Source organism: Talpa occidentalis, unplaced genomic scaffold (genome assembly GCF_014898055.3).
Source record: "Talpa occidentalis isolate TD23 unplaced genomic scaffold, MPIMG_talOcc4v2.1, whole genome shotgun sequence".
NCBI lineage: Eukaryota > Metazoa > Chordata > Mammalia > Eulipotyphla > Talpidae > Talpa > Talpa occidentalis.
In genome coordinates, this window is record NW_026555331.1 from 101,264,344 (window position 1) to 101,280,277 (window position 15,934).

At 38.1% G+C, this 15,934-nt stretch overlaps 1 protein-coding gene across 3 annotated transcripts in view; it reads left to right on the plus strand.

Annotated features, from left to right (window-relative positions):
* Positions 1–3,880: 3,880 nt before the first annotated feature.
* The window catches only part of STK31 (serine/threonine kinase 31), an 82,498-nt gene continuing 70,444 nt past the window's right edge, over positions 3,881–15,934 (plus strand). Inside the window, exons 1-6 of one of the 3 annotated variants that reach the window (XM_037509239.2) lie at positions 3,881–3,967; positions 5,443–5,489; positions 5,589–5,641; positions 8,612–8,710; positions 13,638–13,712; positions 15,153–15,311. In XM_037509239.2, coding sequence (XP_037365136.1) covers positions 3,909–3,967; positions 5,443–5,489; positions 5,589–5,641; positions 8,612–8,710; positions 13,638–13,712; positions 15,153–15,311 — 492 coding nt within the window. In that variant the 5' untranslated portion in view covers positions 3,881–3,908. Of the gene's footprint in view, positions 3,968–3,993; positions 4,085–4,136; positions 4,271–5,442; positions 5,490–5,588; positions 5,642–8,611; positions 8,711–13,637; positions 13,713–15,152; positions 15,312–15,934 lie in introns of those variants that run through there. The other 2 variants (XM_037509249.1, XM_037509255.2) reach the window with 2 other exon arrangements.

The following is a 15,934-nucleotide window of genomic DNA, read 5'->3' on the forward strand; positions in this document are numbered from 1 at the left end:
ACATGCACTGGGTACAGTCAGAAGCGCGGGAGGGTGAGAGAATTCACCGAGCTAGAGCGGGGAGCAGAACAGGCAGAAGGACCGAAGTACACTGCTGAGGGGAGCAGCGGGCAGCAGGAGAGGTCTGCGCGCCATGTGGGACCCTCCTCTGGTGGCAGGGGAGCAGCTGGGGATCGAACCGGCACCGCAGAGGCCGCGGGCAGCTTTGCAACCCAGCGTTCAACCTCTGCGCCACCAGGGAGGCCCTGGTATGTGATTTTTAAAGTTGTTTTCTTAAGTATTTGTAGCGGCAGGAGGGGATGGAACAGACGCGTAAAGGAGGAGTCCTGGAGCCCTCGGGTGGCTTTTGCAGGCTTTTATTGGGATTTACCACGCACACAGCAGGCAGGGGTGCTGGGGGTCCGGGAGGCTGACAGACCTCCCAGCCCCCAGCAAGTCTTCACTCTTTCTGGGCTCTCCAAGTTCTCCTGTGGCCTTTGCTTCTCTGCTCCTTTCGTTCTCTTGCTCTCGTTTTCCTTCTGGTCTTTTCACTCTCGTTGTCTCAAGCTCTGCTGGCGTCCTTGTCTGCTGACACCACCCTTCTAAGCCCAGTTTCTCAGCCCAGGTGTATCCACCTATGCATGCCCACACCCTACACCAGGTGCCCACCATCAGGCATGCATTCAGAACTGCAGGGATCCATCATCAATCCTAGTGGTGGGAGGGCAGAAAAGCCCGATACTTTACTTACCCTACAGTATGCATGGTATATATAATTCTTGTATGCCACTTCAAATCCTCTTGGTCCTACCTCTTACTCCTGTACTACTGTGAAATACTTTTAAGCAGGCTTCTGGCAGCTTCATATGGAAGTCATTTGATGGCACTTTGTCTTGGGATCATGTCATGACTATTGGCTTTCCCTATGGATCCTCTGACGCTGTGTCTTGGGATTGGAACCCCGCTGTATCATGCTGTGCAGCCCAGACATTTGGGGCCGTGAATAATTTTGGGGCAAACCCTTGACCAATGGGAGGTGAAAGTGTAGGTTTTCTATGATCCAGCAGACCGGGTAAAGGAGAGTCCTGGAGCCCTCAGTGGCTTTTGCAAGCTTTTATTGGAATTTACCAGGTAAACAGCAGGCAGGGATGCTGGGGGGCTGGGAGGCTGGCAGTCCTCCCAGTCCCTAGCAAGTCCTCACTCTGGGCTCTCTGGCCTTCTCTCATGTTCTCTTTGTTCTTCCATTCGTTCTGCTTCTGCTTCTGCTGCTTCTACTGCTTCTCTTCTTTTCGGCTTCTGCTGGAGTCCCTGTGATGCCGCCCTTAAAAGCCCAGTCATAGCCCAGGTGAATCCCATCTACATATGCCCATACTCTACTCCAGGTGCCCGCCATCAGGCATGCATTCAGGACCACAGGGTTCCGTCATCCATCCTAATGGCGGGAGGGCAGAAAAGCCTGATACTTTTTACCTTACCCTACAGAAAGCCAATAAATGTTCCTCCTTCCATTTTCTAGGAAGACAATTCTGTGATACTGTTCACAGCTTCCTCAGAAAATCCTGTGGGATTGTACATCAGTCACACATAGCAGTAGCCAACTCCAAACATATTTCTTATGTTAGCTTTCTCTTTTTCCCTTTTTCGCTCTTCAGTCTCTCTGGTTTTCTCAGATCTCTTTCCAAATAAATCACCTATTGATTGTCTTTGGCTTTACTTTTGGGTAGGAGGTAAAACCAGCTTAAGATTGGTGTCAGAAATGGCCTTAGAAAGCAAACTCTCTGTGTGGGATTCTGTGACTGGATCATTTGCTGGACAGCTGACAATAAAGATGGTGGTAAGTGTGGTAATGAATTCCTGACATAGATGCATGAAAGTTGCTGTAGTGGATTTTGGCAAAGTGTAGGTTGAAGAGAAGTGTTAGGTGATACAGTGGCTGTGCCATTACAGTGGAATGGTATCCATGGAAATTGTAAAGATGGAAGTGGTGTTAGCCATTATTAACTGTTTTGGAAATCTTGGAAAAAAGAAAATGACCTGGGCTCATGTTAGCTACTTAAGGCATGCTGTGAAGGCTAGTGTGCCTCAATTAGCATCTTTAAGGAAAATCTCATCTTCTGTAGGTGAAGTCAATCTGTGCTAATAGGCCCAAATCTAATAGTACCGGTGGCAAGATTGCAACAACTTTGACTCTCTCCTCCAATCAAGTCAGCAAACAACATTGAAAAGAGTAAGTTTGAAAGGCTTACAATATGTCTTCAAGACTTATTATAAAAACAACAGTATCAATGGTGGAGTTTAGTCTAAAGAACACAGATCAATGTAACAGAAAGAGAACGCAAAAATAGATTGGCACGTATATGGTCAACTGATCTTTGGCAGAGGTGTAAGGGCAATTCAATAAAGAAATGATAGCATCTTCAACTAATGGTGTTGGAAAATTTGGATACCCATATACAAAAAACCCCACCTCTGTTCCTGCTTCACATCTTACACAAAAACTAACTCAAAAAGAATTACAGATCTAAATGTAAGGCCTAATACATCAAAACTTCTACAACATAAAATAGGGGAAAACTTGTGTGAATTGGGCTAGCCATAGATTGCTTAGCTATAACACAGAGGTATAATCCATAGAAGACTGATAAATTTAACTTCTTCAAAATTAAGAACTTTGCTATTTGAAGTATTTTTTTAAGAGACTAAAAAGACAAGTTACAAACTGGGAGAAAATATTTGCAAATCTGAAGATGTTGTATCCAAAGTGTTTAAAGAACTATCAAAACTCAGTAAGAAAACAAATCAGCTGAAAAAAAAAGGAAAAAGTTTGAACAGACCCTGCACCCAAGATCTATGCATTGAAAATAACATGAAAAGATGCTCAAAATTTTTAGTCACTAGAAATGCAAATTTAAACCACAAGGATATATACCATTATGCATAAAAGTCTAATCTTAAAAATAGTGACCACGTAAGGTGGTGGGAGAGAATATAGAACAACTGGAACTCCTAAACTGCTGGGGAGAATATAAAACAGTAAAACTGCCTTGTAAAAATAGTGTGTCAGTTTCTGAAAAAGTTAAACAAAAGTGTAAGACCCAATCATTCTACTCCCAGGTATTGAGATGAAAGCACAGGCCCATGTAAAGACTTACACATGATTATTCAGAGCAGCTTTATTTGAAACACCCCCAAATGGAAACAAGCCAAATGTCTGTCATACGATAAATTATATTCATGCAATAAAATAGCATTCGACAATAAAAAAAACGTAGTGTCTATACTCGACAAAACTGAATTAAATAATTATGCTGAAGGAAAGGAGAGTCAGAAATGTACATACTGTATGATTCCCTTAATATCAAATTCTAGAAACGAATGTATGGTGCTAGAAAGCAGAATCTGTCATGTGCAGTAATAGTATTATAATGCTTATTTTATTTGGGGAAGCTCTTACAGTTCTGAAAAAGCTTCTACCCAAGAGTTTAGATAATAACGTTGGGCTGAGAATCGCTTGTAGAACTATTGACCTGAAAACCGCATTTTCATTTACCAAAATTTTTCCTTTCCATCTTGTAAAAAAGAATGTTGGGCTGCTTCTACTTTGGTTGTTTTAAGATTCAAATCAGTGTGAGCAAGTCAGGAAAGACGAGGCAATCCATGCCACAACCTCACATCATTGTTGGAAGTCCCGTTTTAAAACAAAACAAAACAAAGCAAAGCTAAAACAAAACAAAACAAAATTGGCAATTGGCTGTCAGGTGCAGGTTGGGGGGCGGGGTGGTGGACATCCCTACCCATAAACCCCCGCACACGCCTGCGCCTCCCGGTGCACTGCTCTCAGTGCGGGGGCCCAGCTCTGAGCGCCCGCGCTAGGCCCTAGGCCTCGGCGGCCTAGTGAGCCGGGCAGCAACTCCCGCCTCACCCGGACGATGCTGCAGCGCAGGGCGCGCAAGCGCAGTGTGAAGCTCCAGCGGCCCAGGCGCGTGAGGTAGGTCTCCACAGCGTGCGCCGCGGGCGGAGGGCGGGCGGCGTCGCGGGCGAGCGGCAGGCCCAGCATGTGGGGCCAGGAGCACTGTTTTAGAGCTTCTGTGACAGAAAGTGTGAGGTCAGTAGCAGCCCTTCTGATTAGGTGCTTTGACGGCCCACTGGACGACCATTTTGTCGGCTCCTGCTTGCGGTTTAGTTTCCAAAGGTGGATTGAGGCCCGTTTCCTGGCCTGCTTTCGCTTTCGAGCCGCCTGCCGGTTTCTAAGGGTGATAGACACCCCGATTTCTGGATGTGGAGCCAAGAGGTGAAACCGTCCTCCGGATAGCTTGGGTTGGGACTAGTATTCTTGGCGAGGGTGGGTCACGCTGGCTGTTAGGGGGTGGAATTCTCTCTCCCTGCAACTTTGGTGCCCCTTAAAGCTTGAAAGTCCCTCATAAAATCTGGATTCTTTTCATAAACTCTTCATGAATGGGAAGGTTTGGAACTGCCATTTGGTTATTTAGGGTGCAGAAAAGTGAGTGCAGCTTCAATTTCTTGGTAAACATCGGGGGGAAAGTCATTTTGACGCCCTGTATAATAGGATTTTAAAAGCAACGATTCTAGAAGTAGCTTCTTAGAATGTGTGGAGGGGTTCCCAAAGCGAACATTTTCATTTTTAAGAAATAAATCAGTTTCTTCCAGAGAAATAGGGCCTCCCTGTACATTCCCATTTGATTGTACACGTTTTTGCTCAATTAAAAACTTGGAGATTGTATTGGAGGAAGTATCCTTTTTTTGAAGATGTTTTAAAGCTACTTCAGTGTATTTGGAAAAAGTTTGTAAGCTAAGAAATCAAGAGTAATGTTAGAAAAATTTCTGACCTCTTTTGCCCTGTGACAGTGAGATTAAAAACTTTTTCTGTGGTTAAGAGAGCATTTGAAACTTTGGCATAGTGATGTTCTTTGATAACTTGCGAAGTTATTAAAACACAAAATTTCCGTTTCCTTCAAATAGGGAAGACTAAAGTCTAAAATATTAAATTGTGGTATTTAAAAGCTGTGAACTTTTCAATAAAATTACCATTCTGAAGCATTTACTCTATAATTGTAGTGCTCTTTTTTGTTTCAATTGTGGAAGTCCATGTTTTGGGAAGACATCAGTTATTTTAAAAATATTAATTTTGTTTCAAAGTATTTATGTAATGTTCAAAGTGTGCACGAATTACTCACTGCAGTTTAAATCTTTAAAAGTTTGGCCAAAGAGATAATTTCAAAGTCAGACACTGTATATGATAGAATTGCAAACAATGGTATATGTAAAACAGAATTATTGAAAATATTTTTGAGGTCATTTTTAGTATAGAGTTTGGTTTTTGTTAACTATATTTAGGACAAACATACTTGTAGAAATTTGAATATTATGCAAATAGTGTATTCTTTATTCACTGTTACTCAACAGATTATTAGAGTCCTAATTCAAGATATCAAATTGTTTTAGTTTTTCAGGAATTGTCCAAATGGATGAAGATACACAGTACAATACAGGTACTTACATTAAAATTGACTTTTGAATGTAGGACGTAGAGGATCTTGATTAACTTCTAATTTTTTTTTTTTTTTTTTTGCATTGTGATTTGGTTTTAGTTGAAGATGTGGTTGGAAGTCATGTAGAAGATGCAGTAACATTTTGGGCCCAGGTAAATGGCAACCTGGTTAATTTACTTTCCCCTCCTACCTTTTTCTCCATTAAAATAGGTTTTCCCCAACAACCAAGCACAAAAACTGTGGGATAATTTATAGCCTTGTCATTTCAGTGCCTAATTTATTACTGAGCATTATTTAACATAAGGATTATTAGAAGACAAATGGTGATAACTATTATTTTACCCGATTTAAGAGTTGTAGGCTTATAATGTATGGTGTTACAATAAAAGAAGAGAAACAAGTTTGTAACTATGGTTTCAGAATTACCAACAGCAGTAGACTGCACGAAATTACTGAAGTTTCTCAGAGACTCTTGTGTTTGTGAAGTTATAGCCCCACCTAGGGGTCTTTCATGCTAGTGGTTCCTGAAAGATGTTAAGTTTTTAAATTTTTTTTTCTAATGGCATGAGTTTTGAAACGAAACTTTCACTGGTAAAATTGGAAGCATTAATAGGTCATTTTTTTTATTGGCAGGATTAAATCTAGATAAATTTACTGAGTTTTAAATACAGAACAAACTACCTAAGTATTTATCTTCCAGAATTTAAGAAGGTTAATCCCTCTAACACATACAGTTATATATACAACTACTAAATCACTCTCATATGATATGGAAGAGAAGGAATAACATTTCTTTACACTTCCTGTAGCCCGGGAAATCCTTTTTGTGGGGGGTGGAGTGAATTGGTAATGTGGGAAATAGAATTTGTGAGAAGAAAAGTTAGAGAAGAATGTGATTAACCCAGCATACTTAGATCTATATGGAAAAGGTTGAGAATGGTAATATTCACAGAAAACTTGTGGCAAATCTGTGTTTTCTTTTTTTTTATAATTATTATTATTTTTTAAAGATTTATTTATTTATTTATTTATACAAGCACTGGGTACAGTCAGAAGCACGGGAGGGTGAGAGAATTCACCAGAGCCAGAGCAGGGAGCAGAGCAGGCAGAAGGACCGAAGTACACTGCTGAGGGGAGCAGCGGGTGGCAGGAGAGGTCTGCGCGCCATGTGGGACTCTCCTCAGGTGGCGGGGGAGCAGCCGGGGATCGAACTGGCGCTGCAGAGGCTGCGGGCAGCTTCTCAACCCAACGCTCAACCGCTGCGCGACCAGGGAGGCCCAAATCTGTGTCTTCTTATTAATATATGTTTTAAAGTGTGTCCACATGTTCTGTTTCTATGCCCATTGTCTTTTTATTAAAGACGCAACAGTGTCCCAGGTTGAATGATGAATTAACCTTATTATGTGGGAACATCACTAGTTTAAATAAAGCTTTCTTGACCAGCATTTACCGGCAGAAATATGTGAGCCATATAAGCAATATAAAATTTAGCTAATACATAAAAAAGTAAAAAGAAATGGGTGAAATCAGGTTTTTTTTTTTAGAGGCATGTTTTATTTATTTATTTATTTATTTATTTATTTATTTATTTGTTTGTTTTGTTTATACATGCACTGGGCACAGTCAGAAGCGCGGGAGGGTGAGAGAATTCACCAGAGCCAGAGTGGGGAGCAGAGCAGGCAGAAGGACCGAAGTACACTGCTGAGGGGAGCAGCGGGCGGCAGGAGAGGTCTGCGCGCCATGTGGGACTCTGCTCCTGTGGCCGGGGAGCAGCCGGGGATCGAACCGGGGTCGCAGAGGCCGCGGGCAGCCTCGCAACCCCGCGCTCAACCGCTGCGCCACCGGGGAGGCCCGTGAAATCAGTTTTAATGAATACATTTAATAAACTATAGGCAAAAGAGGGGTTATATATTAAAATAATAGTAGTAATAATAGTAATAGTAATAATAGTGGTAGTATTACAATATTTATTGAGTCAGCCTTCTCAGTACTTTGCATGTACTAACTCATTTAATCCTTGCAGCAATCCTATGAAACTAAAGTTTGCTAAAGTTAAATGCTTTCATATGTGCATATTTACAAAACAAACATGTATACATACTATGAATTCATGTTGATACAGGAATGACTGCTTTGTTGTGCTGTTAACTTTATTGCGGTGATCTGGAACTGAACCTGCAGTATCTGTGAGGTGTACTTGTATCTTCCAATTTTAGTTTGACTCTGTAGGTTTATTCTAGCCTGCCTGCCTTATTTGTAATTTCATTCTCCCTGTTCTCATTATCTATAATGTATTATTTTTGATTCTAGATTACACCTAAAATAATTTTAAAATAGTTAACCCATGTCCCTGTGAGAAAGGAATTTACTAGTTATATTACAGTATTTATGTACAGAGGTATGTATACATTTTGAATGTGTTTTTATACTTGTTTTCTGTACATAACAAGAAGTATGTGAGAATACTAATATAATTTGACCAAAATATGCTATCCAAATGGAATAATTAGAATTTTCTCTAAAGTAAAACACAGAGATAATTGTTTAAAGTTACCTCTATATAATTTAATATTATTTGATATCTTGATTTTTTTTTTTTTAAATAGAGGCATGTTTTATTTATTTATTTTATTTGTTTGTTTTGTTTATACATGCACTGGGTACAGTCAGAAGCGCGGGAGGGTGAGAGAATTCACCAGAGCCAGAGCGGGGAGCAGAGCAGGCAGAAGGACCGAAGTACACTGCTGAGGGGAGCAGCGGGCGGCAGGAGAGGTCTGCGTGCCATGTGGGACCCTCCTCCGGTGGCTGGGGAGCAGCCGGGGATCGAACCGGCGCCGCAGAGGCCGTGGGCAGCTTCACAACCCAGCGCTCAACCACTGCGCCACCGGGGAGGCCCTGATATCTTGATTTTAATAGCAACATGAACTCACTGGGAAATGAAAAATTTCTATAGCCTAGTCCTTTTTTGTTAGAAAGAACTCATTTAAATTATGAAAAAATACTGACATAGAATTTCAGTTTCTAATTTTCTAAACTCTTAAGTATTGTGCTTAAGTAAAATCCTCAATTACATAATTGTTAAATAATATTTTACTGAATCTTACATATGTTCTTCTTTCTAGCTTATCAGTAGAAACAAGGATATTGTGAAGGTTGGTTGCTCATTGTCTGAAGTTTGTCCCCATGCCAATTCAGTTTTTGGAAATCTTGATCCAAAGAAGGTGAGCCAAATTCCTAGATATAATGTTCTGTCCATCCTGTTAAATATTGAAGCAGTTTAAATCCTTACCAGCAAAGTATGGGTGTGACAGTTCCCCTATATCCTCAGCCACCTTTTGCATTGTCAGTTGTCTTAATTTTAACCATTTTCGTTGGATGTATAGTGTTTTCATTTTACCTTTATTTTTCTGATGAGTACTAAGTATGTTTTCAGAGTTTTATTAGCCATTTGGATGTACTCTTGTGAAATGGCCATTCAAATCTTTCCCATTTTAAGATTGTCTTGTAGGAAAATATTCTGTATCTCAGTGCCTGTTCTTATATGTATATTGCTGATGTCTTCTCTTAGTCTGTGACATCCCTACTCACTTCTTAATGTCACTTGAAGTCTAATTTATTGCTGGTTTTTTTTTTTTTTTGGTATGTGCTTACTGTTAAATACCTTTTTACGTATTCCACAGTCATGAATATATTCTCCTCTGTTCTCTCTCTTTCCTCCACCTGTCCTTGTCCTACCCCAGAAACATTTACCTTTTGCATTTAGGATCATTATTTGCCTCCAGTACATTTTTGATTATGGTATGAAGTAGTGATTAAATTTGATTTTTTTCATATGGATATTTAATTATGCTAGCACCATTTATTGAATTGTTTTGGAATCTTTGTTTTAAATCGTGTGACTGATATGACTGAATATGTTCTTTTCAAAATAATAAATGCCTGTAATCTTAGATGTATCAATTTCTCTACCACAAATTTACCTTTTGGATGTTTTTATAAGATGTGGTAAGAAGATTCATTACAGCATTTTATTTTAAAGATTTATTTACTTATACAAGAACTGGGGTACAGCCCAGATGCACGGGAGGGTGAGAGGATTCACCAGAGACAGAGCGGGTAACAGAACAGGTAGACTGGCGAAATACACTGCTGAGGGGAACAGCGGGTGAGACAGGAGATATCTACTTTGCCATGTGGGATTCTCACTGGCCAGCTGGGATCTAGCCGGCGCTGCAGAGGCTGCGGACAGCTTCACAGCGTGGCGCTCAACCGCCTGTGCCACCAGGGGAGGCCCATTGCCGCATTGTTTTAATAGGCAAAAGAGAGAATATATATTAAAATGGTAGTACTAATAGTACTAATATTAACAATTATAGCAATAGTAATAGTAATAATAATAATAGCATTTATTGAGTCTTAACCTTCTAAGTACTTTGCATGTTCTCAGTCCCTGAAACAATTCTATAAAACAGATGTTAATGTTTGATACTTTTTTTTTGGAATTTGAGGCACAAGTAGGATAAATTTATGGAAGTCACCAGAGCCCACCTCCTGTTAACTTTATTTTGGAATATTTTGTGAATGTTATAGGCCCTTATTTTAGAATACTAAGTAATCCTTTTAGGGGCTGATGCTAGTGTAAGGTATGCACAAAGCTTTAAGCAGGAACTTGTGAAATTCAGGGTTGCTGCTTAAGATTGAACGTGTCCTCTTTACATGTCCTGGGTGCTTCACATGCCTTACCTAACTCTGATCAATAAGGTACATTTCTGTATTTTGATGTGGATAGGTACAAAATAGTACATATAAAATAAGTCCATTGTATAAATAAAAAAGCATAAACATACCCTAATGTAGAAGTAAAATTAGTATAAATGTAGACTTTTTTCAGGAGGTGCATGCTGAAGAGTGTTGGGAAGGAAGTTTGCTCTTTACTCCTTTATATACAATGCTTTGTGTTTTTTAAAAATAATGTGCCTGTATTAGTTTTACTTCAAAAATAATTAAAATGCCAGTAGCATATATAAAAATATATGGACATTTAAAAGGAAGGGAGAAATGCAGCTTAGAGCTAATCAACAGAATGGATAATAAGGTAATGCAATTTGTAAAGTTTTTAGGTTTTTTTGGCATCTATGTATTGTATATGTTTAAAAGTGTTCTAAATTGACTTACTCCCTTTCCCCTGTTGCATGCAATAGAAACTACTTGCTTTATAAAAAATTTAAGTTAGTTTCAATAATAGACTTCTATTAGTAAATAATTGCTCAGCTACCTGTGATTATGCGTGACTGAATTATGCTTTGTAAATTTTCCATAATGATTGGCTGGTTCTCTTCTCACCTTGTAGGCATGCTGTGAATAGTGGAGTTGTGAGAGGAGAAAATTGAAAATTGGGAATGAATGTATATATAGTACTGACTAGGTGCTAAGAAAAATCTATTTGAGATAGACTTGTATTTATAATGTGATTGTGATGATTCACACTAAAAGAATAGAGAATGTCAGATTCCTGAAGTTGGTGGGGTCCTAGCTCTATTTCTGGATACAAGTATCCTCACCTGTAGACTGGGTTGCAGTGATATGCCATTTCTGTCAGTGTCTTATTTTGAATTATTAATTATATTGATACATTATTACAAGAACTTAAGATAATGTGACCTTTTCCAGATTTTGAATTGGATAATATTTTTGGTTATTAGCTAATTTTGCTAGTAAATCTGTTTCTTTAATGAAAAATGAAGTTAAAAGGTTAGGGGAAAGTGCCATATTGTTCTACTCTTTTCTTGCTCTCCAGTTATTGAATAGTTATGAGGGAACCAAAGTTAAGTGCTAATTGAACACACTTATCCTTTGTAGTAGTTGCTTTGTTACATATCCATTTATATGTCTGAATTGATCTATGCTTTGTTGCTTTGGGGAATTGAGGGTGTTAACATTTCACACCTTTTGCTTTAAGAGCTGTGAATTTGACCTACCACACATTGATACATATAAAATGCATATTTTATTGTTTAAAGAAATGCTCCTCAACTTTGTTTCATTATGCCCTTCTAAGCAGCCTTTTTTTTTTTTTAAATAATAAATTTTATTGTTATATTCCCCATACAATTGCAGCCCCCTCATTCTGACCCCAATCCCTCCCCTCCCGCCCCCGGCCCCCTAAAAGTGTCTCTGGTTCATAGTTTTTTGTTGATTTTGATTTTCACTTTCTTAAAGTTATTCATTTTCCTGGTCCCTTATTTAAGTTTTCTAGATTCCTGTTATGAGTGAGACCATCCGGTATTTTTCTTTTTCTTTTTGGCTTATTTCGCTGAGCATGATCCCTTCCAGCGCCATCCATGTTGCTGCAAATTGCATGTGTTTATCTTTTTTGAATGCTGAGTAATATTCCATGGTATATATGTACTACGTCTTCTTGATCCAGTCATCTATTTTTGGGCATTTGGGTTGTTTCCAAAGCTTAGCTATTGTAAACAGTGCTCTAAGCAGCCTTTTTATACTTGTTTTTCTCAAATGGAGCTCCTTCCCACAAGACATTTTATTTTATTTATTTTTTTTAAAGATTTATTTATTTATACAAGCACTGGGTATAGTCAGAAGCGCGGGAGGTTGAGAGAACTCACCAGAGTCAGAGCAGGGAGCAGAGCAGGCAGAAGGACCGAAGTACGCTGCTGAGGGGAGCAGCGGGCGGCAGGAGAGGTCTGCGCGCCTTGCGGGACCCTCCTCCGGTGGCCGGGGAGCAGCCGGGGATTGAACCGGCGGCGCTGCATAGGCTGCGGGCAGCTTCGCAACCCAGCGCTCAACCGCTGCGCCACCGGAGAGGCCCCCACAAGACATTTTAACAAGCAGGATATACTGTATACATGTTTATATTGTCAGGAATGTTTGAACTTTGAAGACTGAAAGCTTTTGTAATACCTAAGCTTCCTTGCAGCCCTCCTCCCCAGCCCCCAAGAAAAAAACAACAGTTTTTCCTATTTTGGAGATAGTATTTCCCCCATTGAGAAGGGGTGATTATCAGTCTAGGGTGATTTTGTAAACCCCCCTACTGCCCCTCAGGAAACAATTGACAATATCTGGAGGCATGTTTGTTTTTCACAACTGGAGGGGATGCGGTGCTATCTTGTGCGTAGAGGCCAGGGGGATCTGTCTTTTAAACCTGTTACAATGCAGAGGACAGAGGACTGCTCCCATGCTCTCCCCTTCCAAACCTTGTTAAGAGAATTAACCAGTTTCAATGTCAGTAGTGCTGAGGCTGAGAAATAGACTTATTAAACTATGTAAATATTTCTCTTTTCTCCTGTTCTTTTATGAAACAATTACAAACTTGGAATTAATGAAAGTTCACTATTGGGGTACATGTTATTTAATTTTATCCATTTAATAGCTCTAAAGTCCTTACACATGGTAAAAAGTATAAAAATGTTTCTTGGCAGGAAGGACATATGGACCTTACCTTGGTTGAGAATTAGACTTAAATGGCATGTATTTGGCATATTTATGTTTTTAGAATGATTAATTGTACCAGTTATGACTTCAGACATTAACCCAATATGATTTGAAGTCCTTGATGTGCATAGCTTTTATGTCTTTCCTGTGCCTTTCTTTTTTTGGAGAGGCAGAATAACTTACTGGACTCTGAATTCATATTGCTATGGTTTGAATCCTGGTTCTGCTTACTAGCTCATGACTTTGGGCATTTAATGGTAAAAACAAAGTACCTGTCTCAGGGTTGTGACATATAATAAGCTATACATACAATATATTTTTTAAAAAGATTATTTATTTATTTTATATATATATTTAAATATTTATTTATTTATTTATACAAGATCTGGGTACAGTCAGAAAATTCACCAGAGCCAGAGCGGGGAACAGAACAGGTGGACCGACAAAATACACTGTGGAGGGGAGGAGCAGGCGAGACAGGAGAGGTGCAGCCGGTGGGGATCAAACTGGTGCTGCAGAGGCTGCAGACAGCTTCACAGCGAGGCGCTCAATCGCCTGTGCCACCAGGGGAGGCCCCATACAGTACTTTTTGACACACAATAAATACTTATTAATTCTAGCCGTTGTTTTGGTCTACTTAGCATGGTCTGGTTCATTCAAGTGCCAAATAATTTTACTTTCTTTTTCTCTTTCTAGATTTATGGTGGATTATTTTCTGAAGATAAATGTTGGTACAGATGCAAAGTACTGAAAATCATCAGTGATGAAAAGGCAGGAATGAGTGTTCCTTGAGGAATATATTTTTTGTTTTGTTGCTTTGAGGAATATATACTCTGGTTCCAAAGTGCTGCTTATTTAGCCCTTCATTGCTTATTCACATTAGTAATAAGATCTGGTTCAATAAATTTATAACTAATTTAAGACATATGTGTTCCCCACCTTAGTTAACACAAGAGAAATTAATTGCTTAAATTAATCCAGATCAGATTCAGGAATACTCTTCTGAATTTAAGTTTGTCTATAATCACCTGAGATTGTCCTAGAATACATTATATGATTTGTATATTATTTTTGGTGACTGATTGATTCTTTGTATCTCAGTTCTTAATAATTATGTTTGTTTCTTGCGGAGTAACTTTTAAGAGTGCATTTTAATTAAGATTGATGAGTAGAAAAGAATATTAGATTGATCCTGAAATTAGGTTTATCTTTTACTTAGTTGATAACTATTGCTTAGTTGTTAATTATGAGGATTGATTTCCCACTTTCTCTTTCATGCCGTAGTTAAATATGATGTCTGTATTTTCTCTGTGTTTGTTTATGTACACTTGTGGAATATTTTTGAGGGTATTAGGGGAGATGAGATTCTGGATAGCTATTTGGTGGCAGTTGCACATAGTAGGCTGGTAGAAACAGCTCTCTGTAGTTTGTTTTTTCCTATATATGCTTTCCTGAATTTAAAATATTTTATAATGTATATAATTTTTAAAATATTTTTCTTGGTATAATAGGAGAAGATAAGATGAAACAATTTGAGTAATGCTCTGAATAACTTCTTTTAAAATACAACTTGTGATTTTTTATTTTCATATGTAATGGTTTACCTTAGTGAAATAGACCTTTCTAACAGATCTTTTCTGCAAAATTTGTCAACTGGGGATGATACTTCGTAGTTTCTTGGGATTTAACTTTTTAAATAAAGGGAAAAATGGCTTATCATAAATTATTTCTCTTTTTCACTGTGAAACAAATCTAGAACTAGAGGTAAGGGTGAATTTAAATTCATTTCCAAAGTTTGATAACTGGAGCGAGTTTAATTTTATCAAAGGGAGTTTGGTAATTTTGATTTTCTTTTTGGGCTTTATTGGTTCCAACTTGAACTTAAGAATATTGACTGATTTTTTAACATTCAAAGATGTAGGAGTGACGTACCAATGTAAAAAAAGCCAAAATGAGGCATAGTATTTATGGCAATGGTACTATTTGGTATAAAATTTAACTATACCAAATTTGGAAGCTTTTGTGATCTCATGGTCTATGGTCTGTTATTTTGAAGATATTATAATATGTCTTGTTTTGAATTCATTTTGTCACTATGAGGTAAAATGTTCTTTTGATTTATAGTTAATTAACAGGAAGAAAATCGGTGATTTGGGGTAGACATTTAATGTAAGTTCAGTATTAGTATTTGTCCCATTTTTTTTCCCCCAGTGTCTGGTGAGATACATTGACTATGGAAATACTGAAATTCTAAATCGATCTGATATAGTTGAGATTCCTTTGGATCTACAGTTTTCCAGTGTTGCTAAAAAGTATAGACTTTGGGGACTACAGATTCCTTCTGGTCAAGAAGTTAACCAGTTTGATCAGGCAAGTCACAGATTTTAACTATTTTTATTAATGAAAGTAAAACTTGTGCTTGAAACAAAATCTAAGTGTGATTAAATTCCACATTTTGTTAAATATAAAAGCCTTTGTAAATTAGAGAAAAATAGGCATTATAGAGTAATTAAAAATCTGCTATATAATAGCTGTAACTATCTTTGCCAGGTAAACATTCTTAATTAGATAGGAGTTTAATGTATATTTAGTAATAAATGTGTTTCTTATGTGAAAGCTTACAAGAATAGTGTGATGGAGAAAAACAGTATAATTATCCTGTTATTTTTTGCTTTTGAGAAAGTATTTGCTAAATAAAAGTAATTAACATAGACCTGACAATAAATACCACAAATTTCAAAGAGTATATTGTAACTAGTCATGCTTTATTATTTTGCAGATAAAATACTTTTTCATAGAGTAGTTGGCAGTAATGTTCTGCTAATCTATATTATTGTTTATACCTACTTTTGTTAAAACTTAGGTTAATAATGTAATTCTGGAAAGCATCTGATAATATCAGTAATCCTACCTCCTTTTAACTCTGCTGTGCAAAAATTTTCTTTAGATGGTTATTACTGTTATTGAGAGGGAATGTTACACTGCAGAGTAAT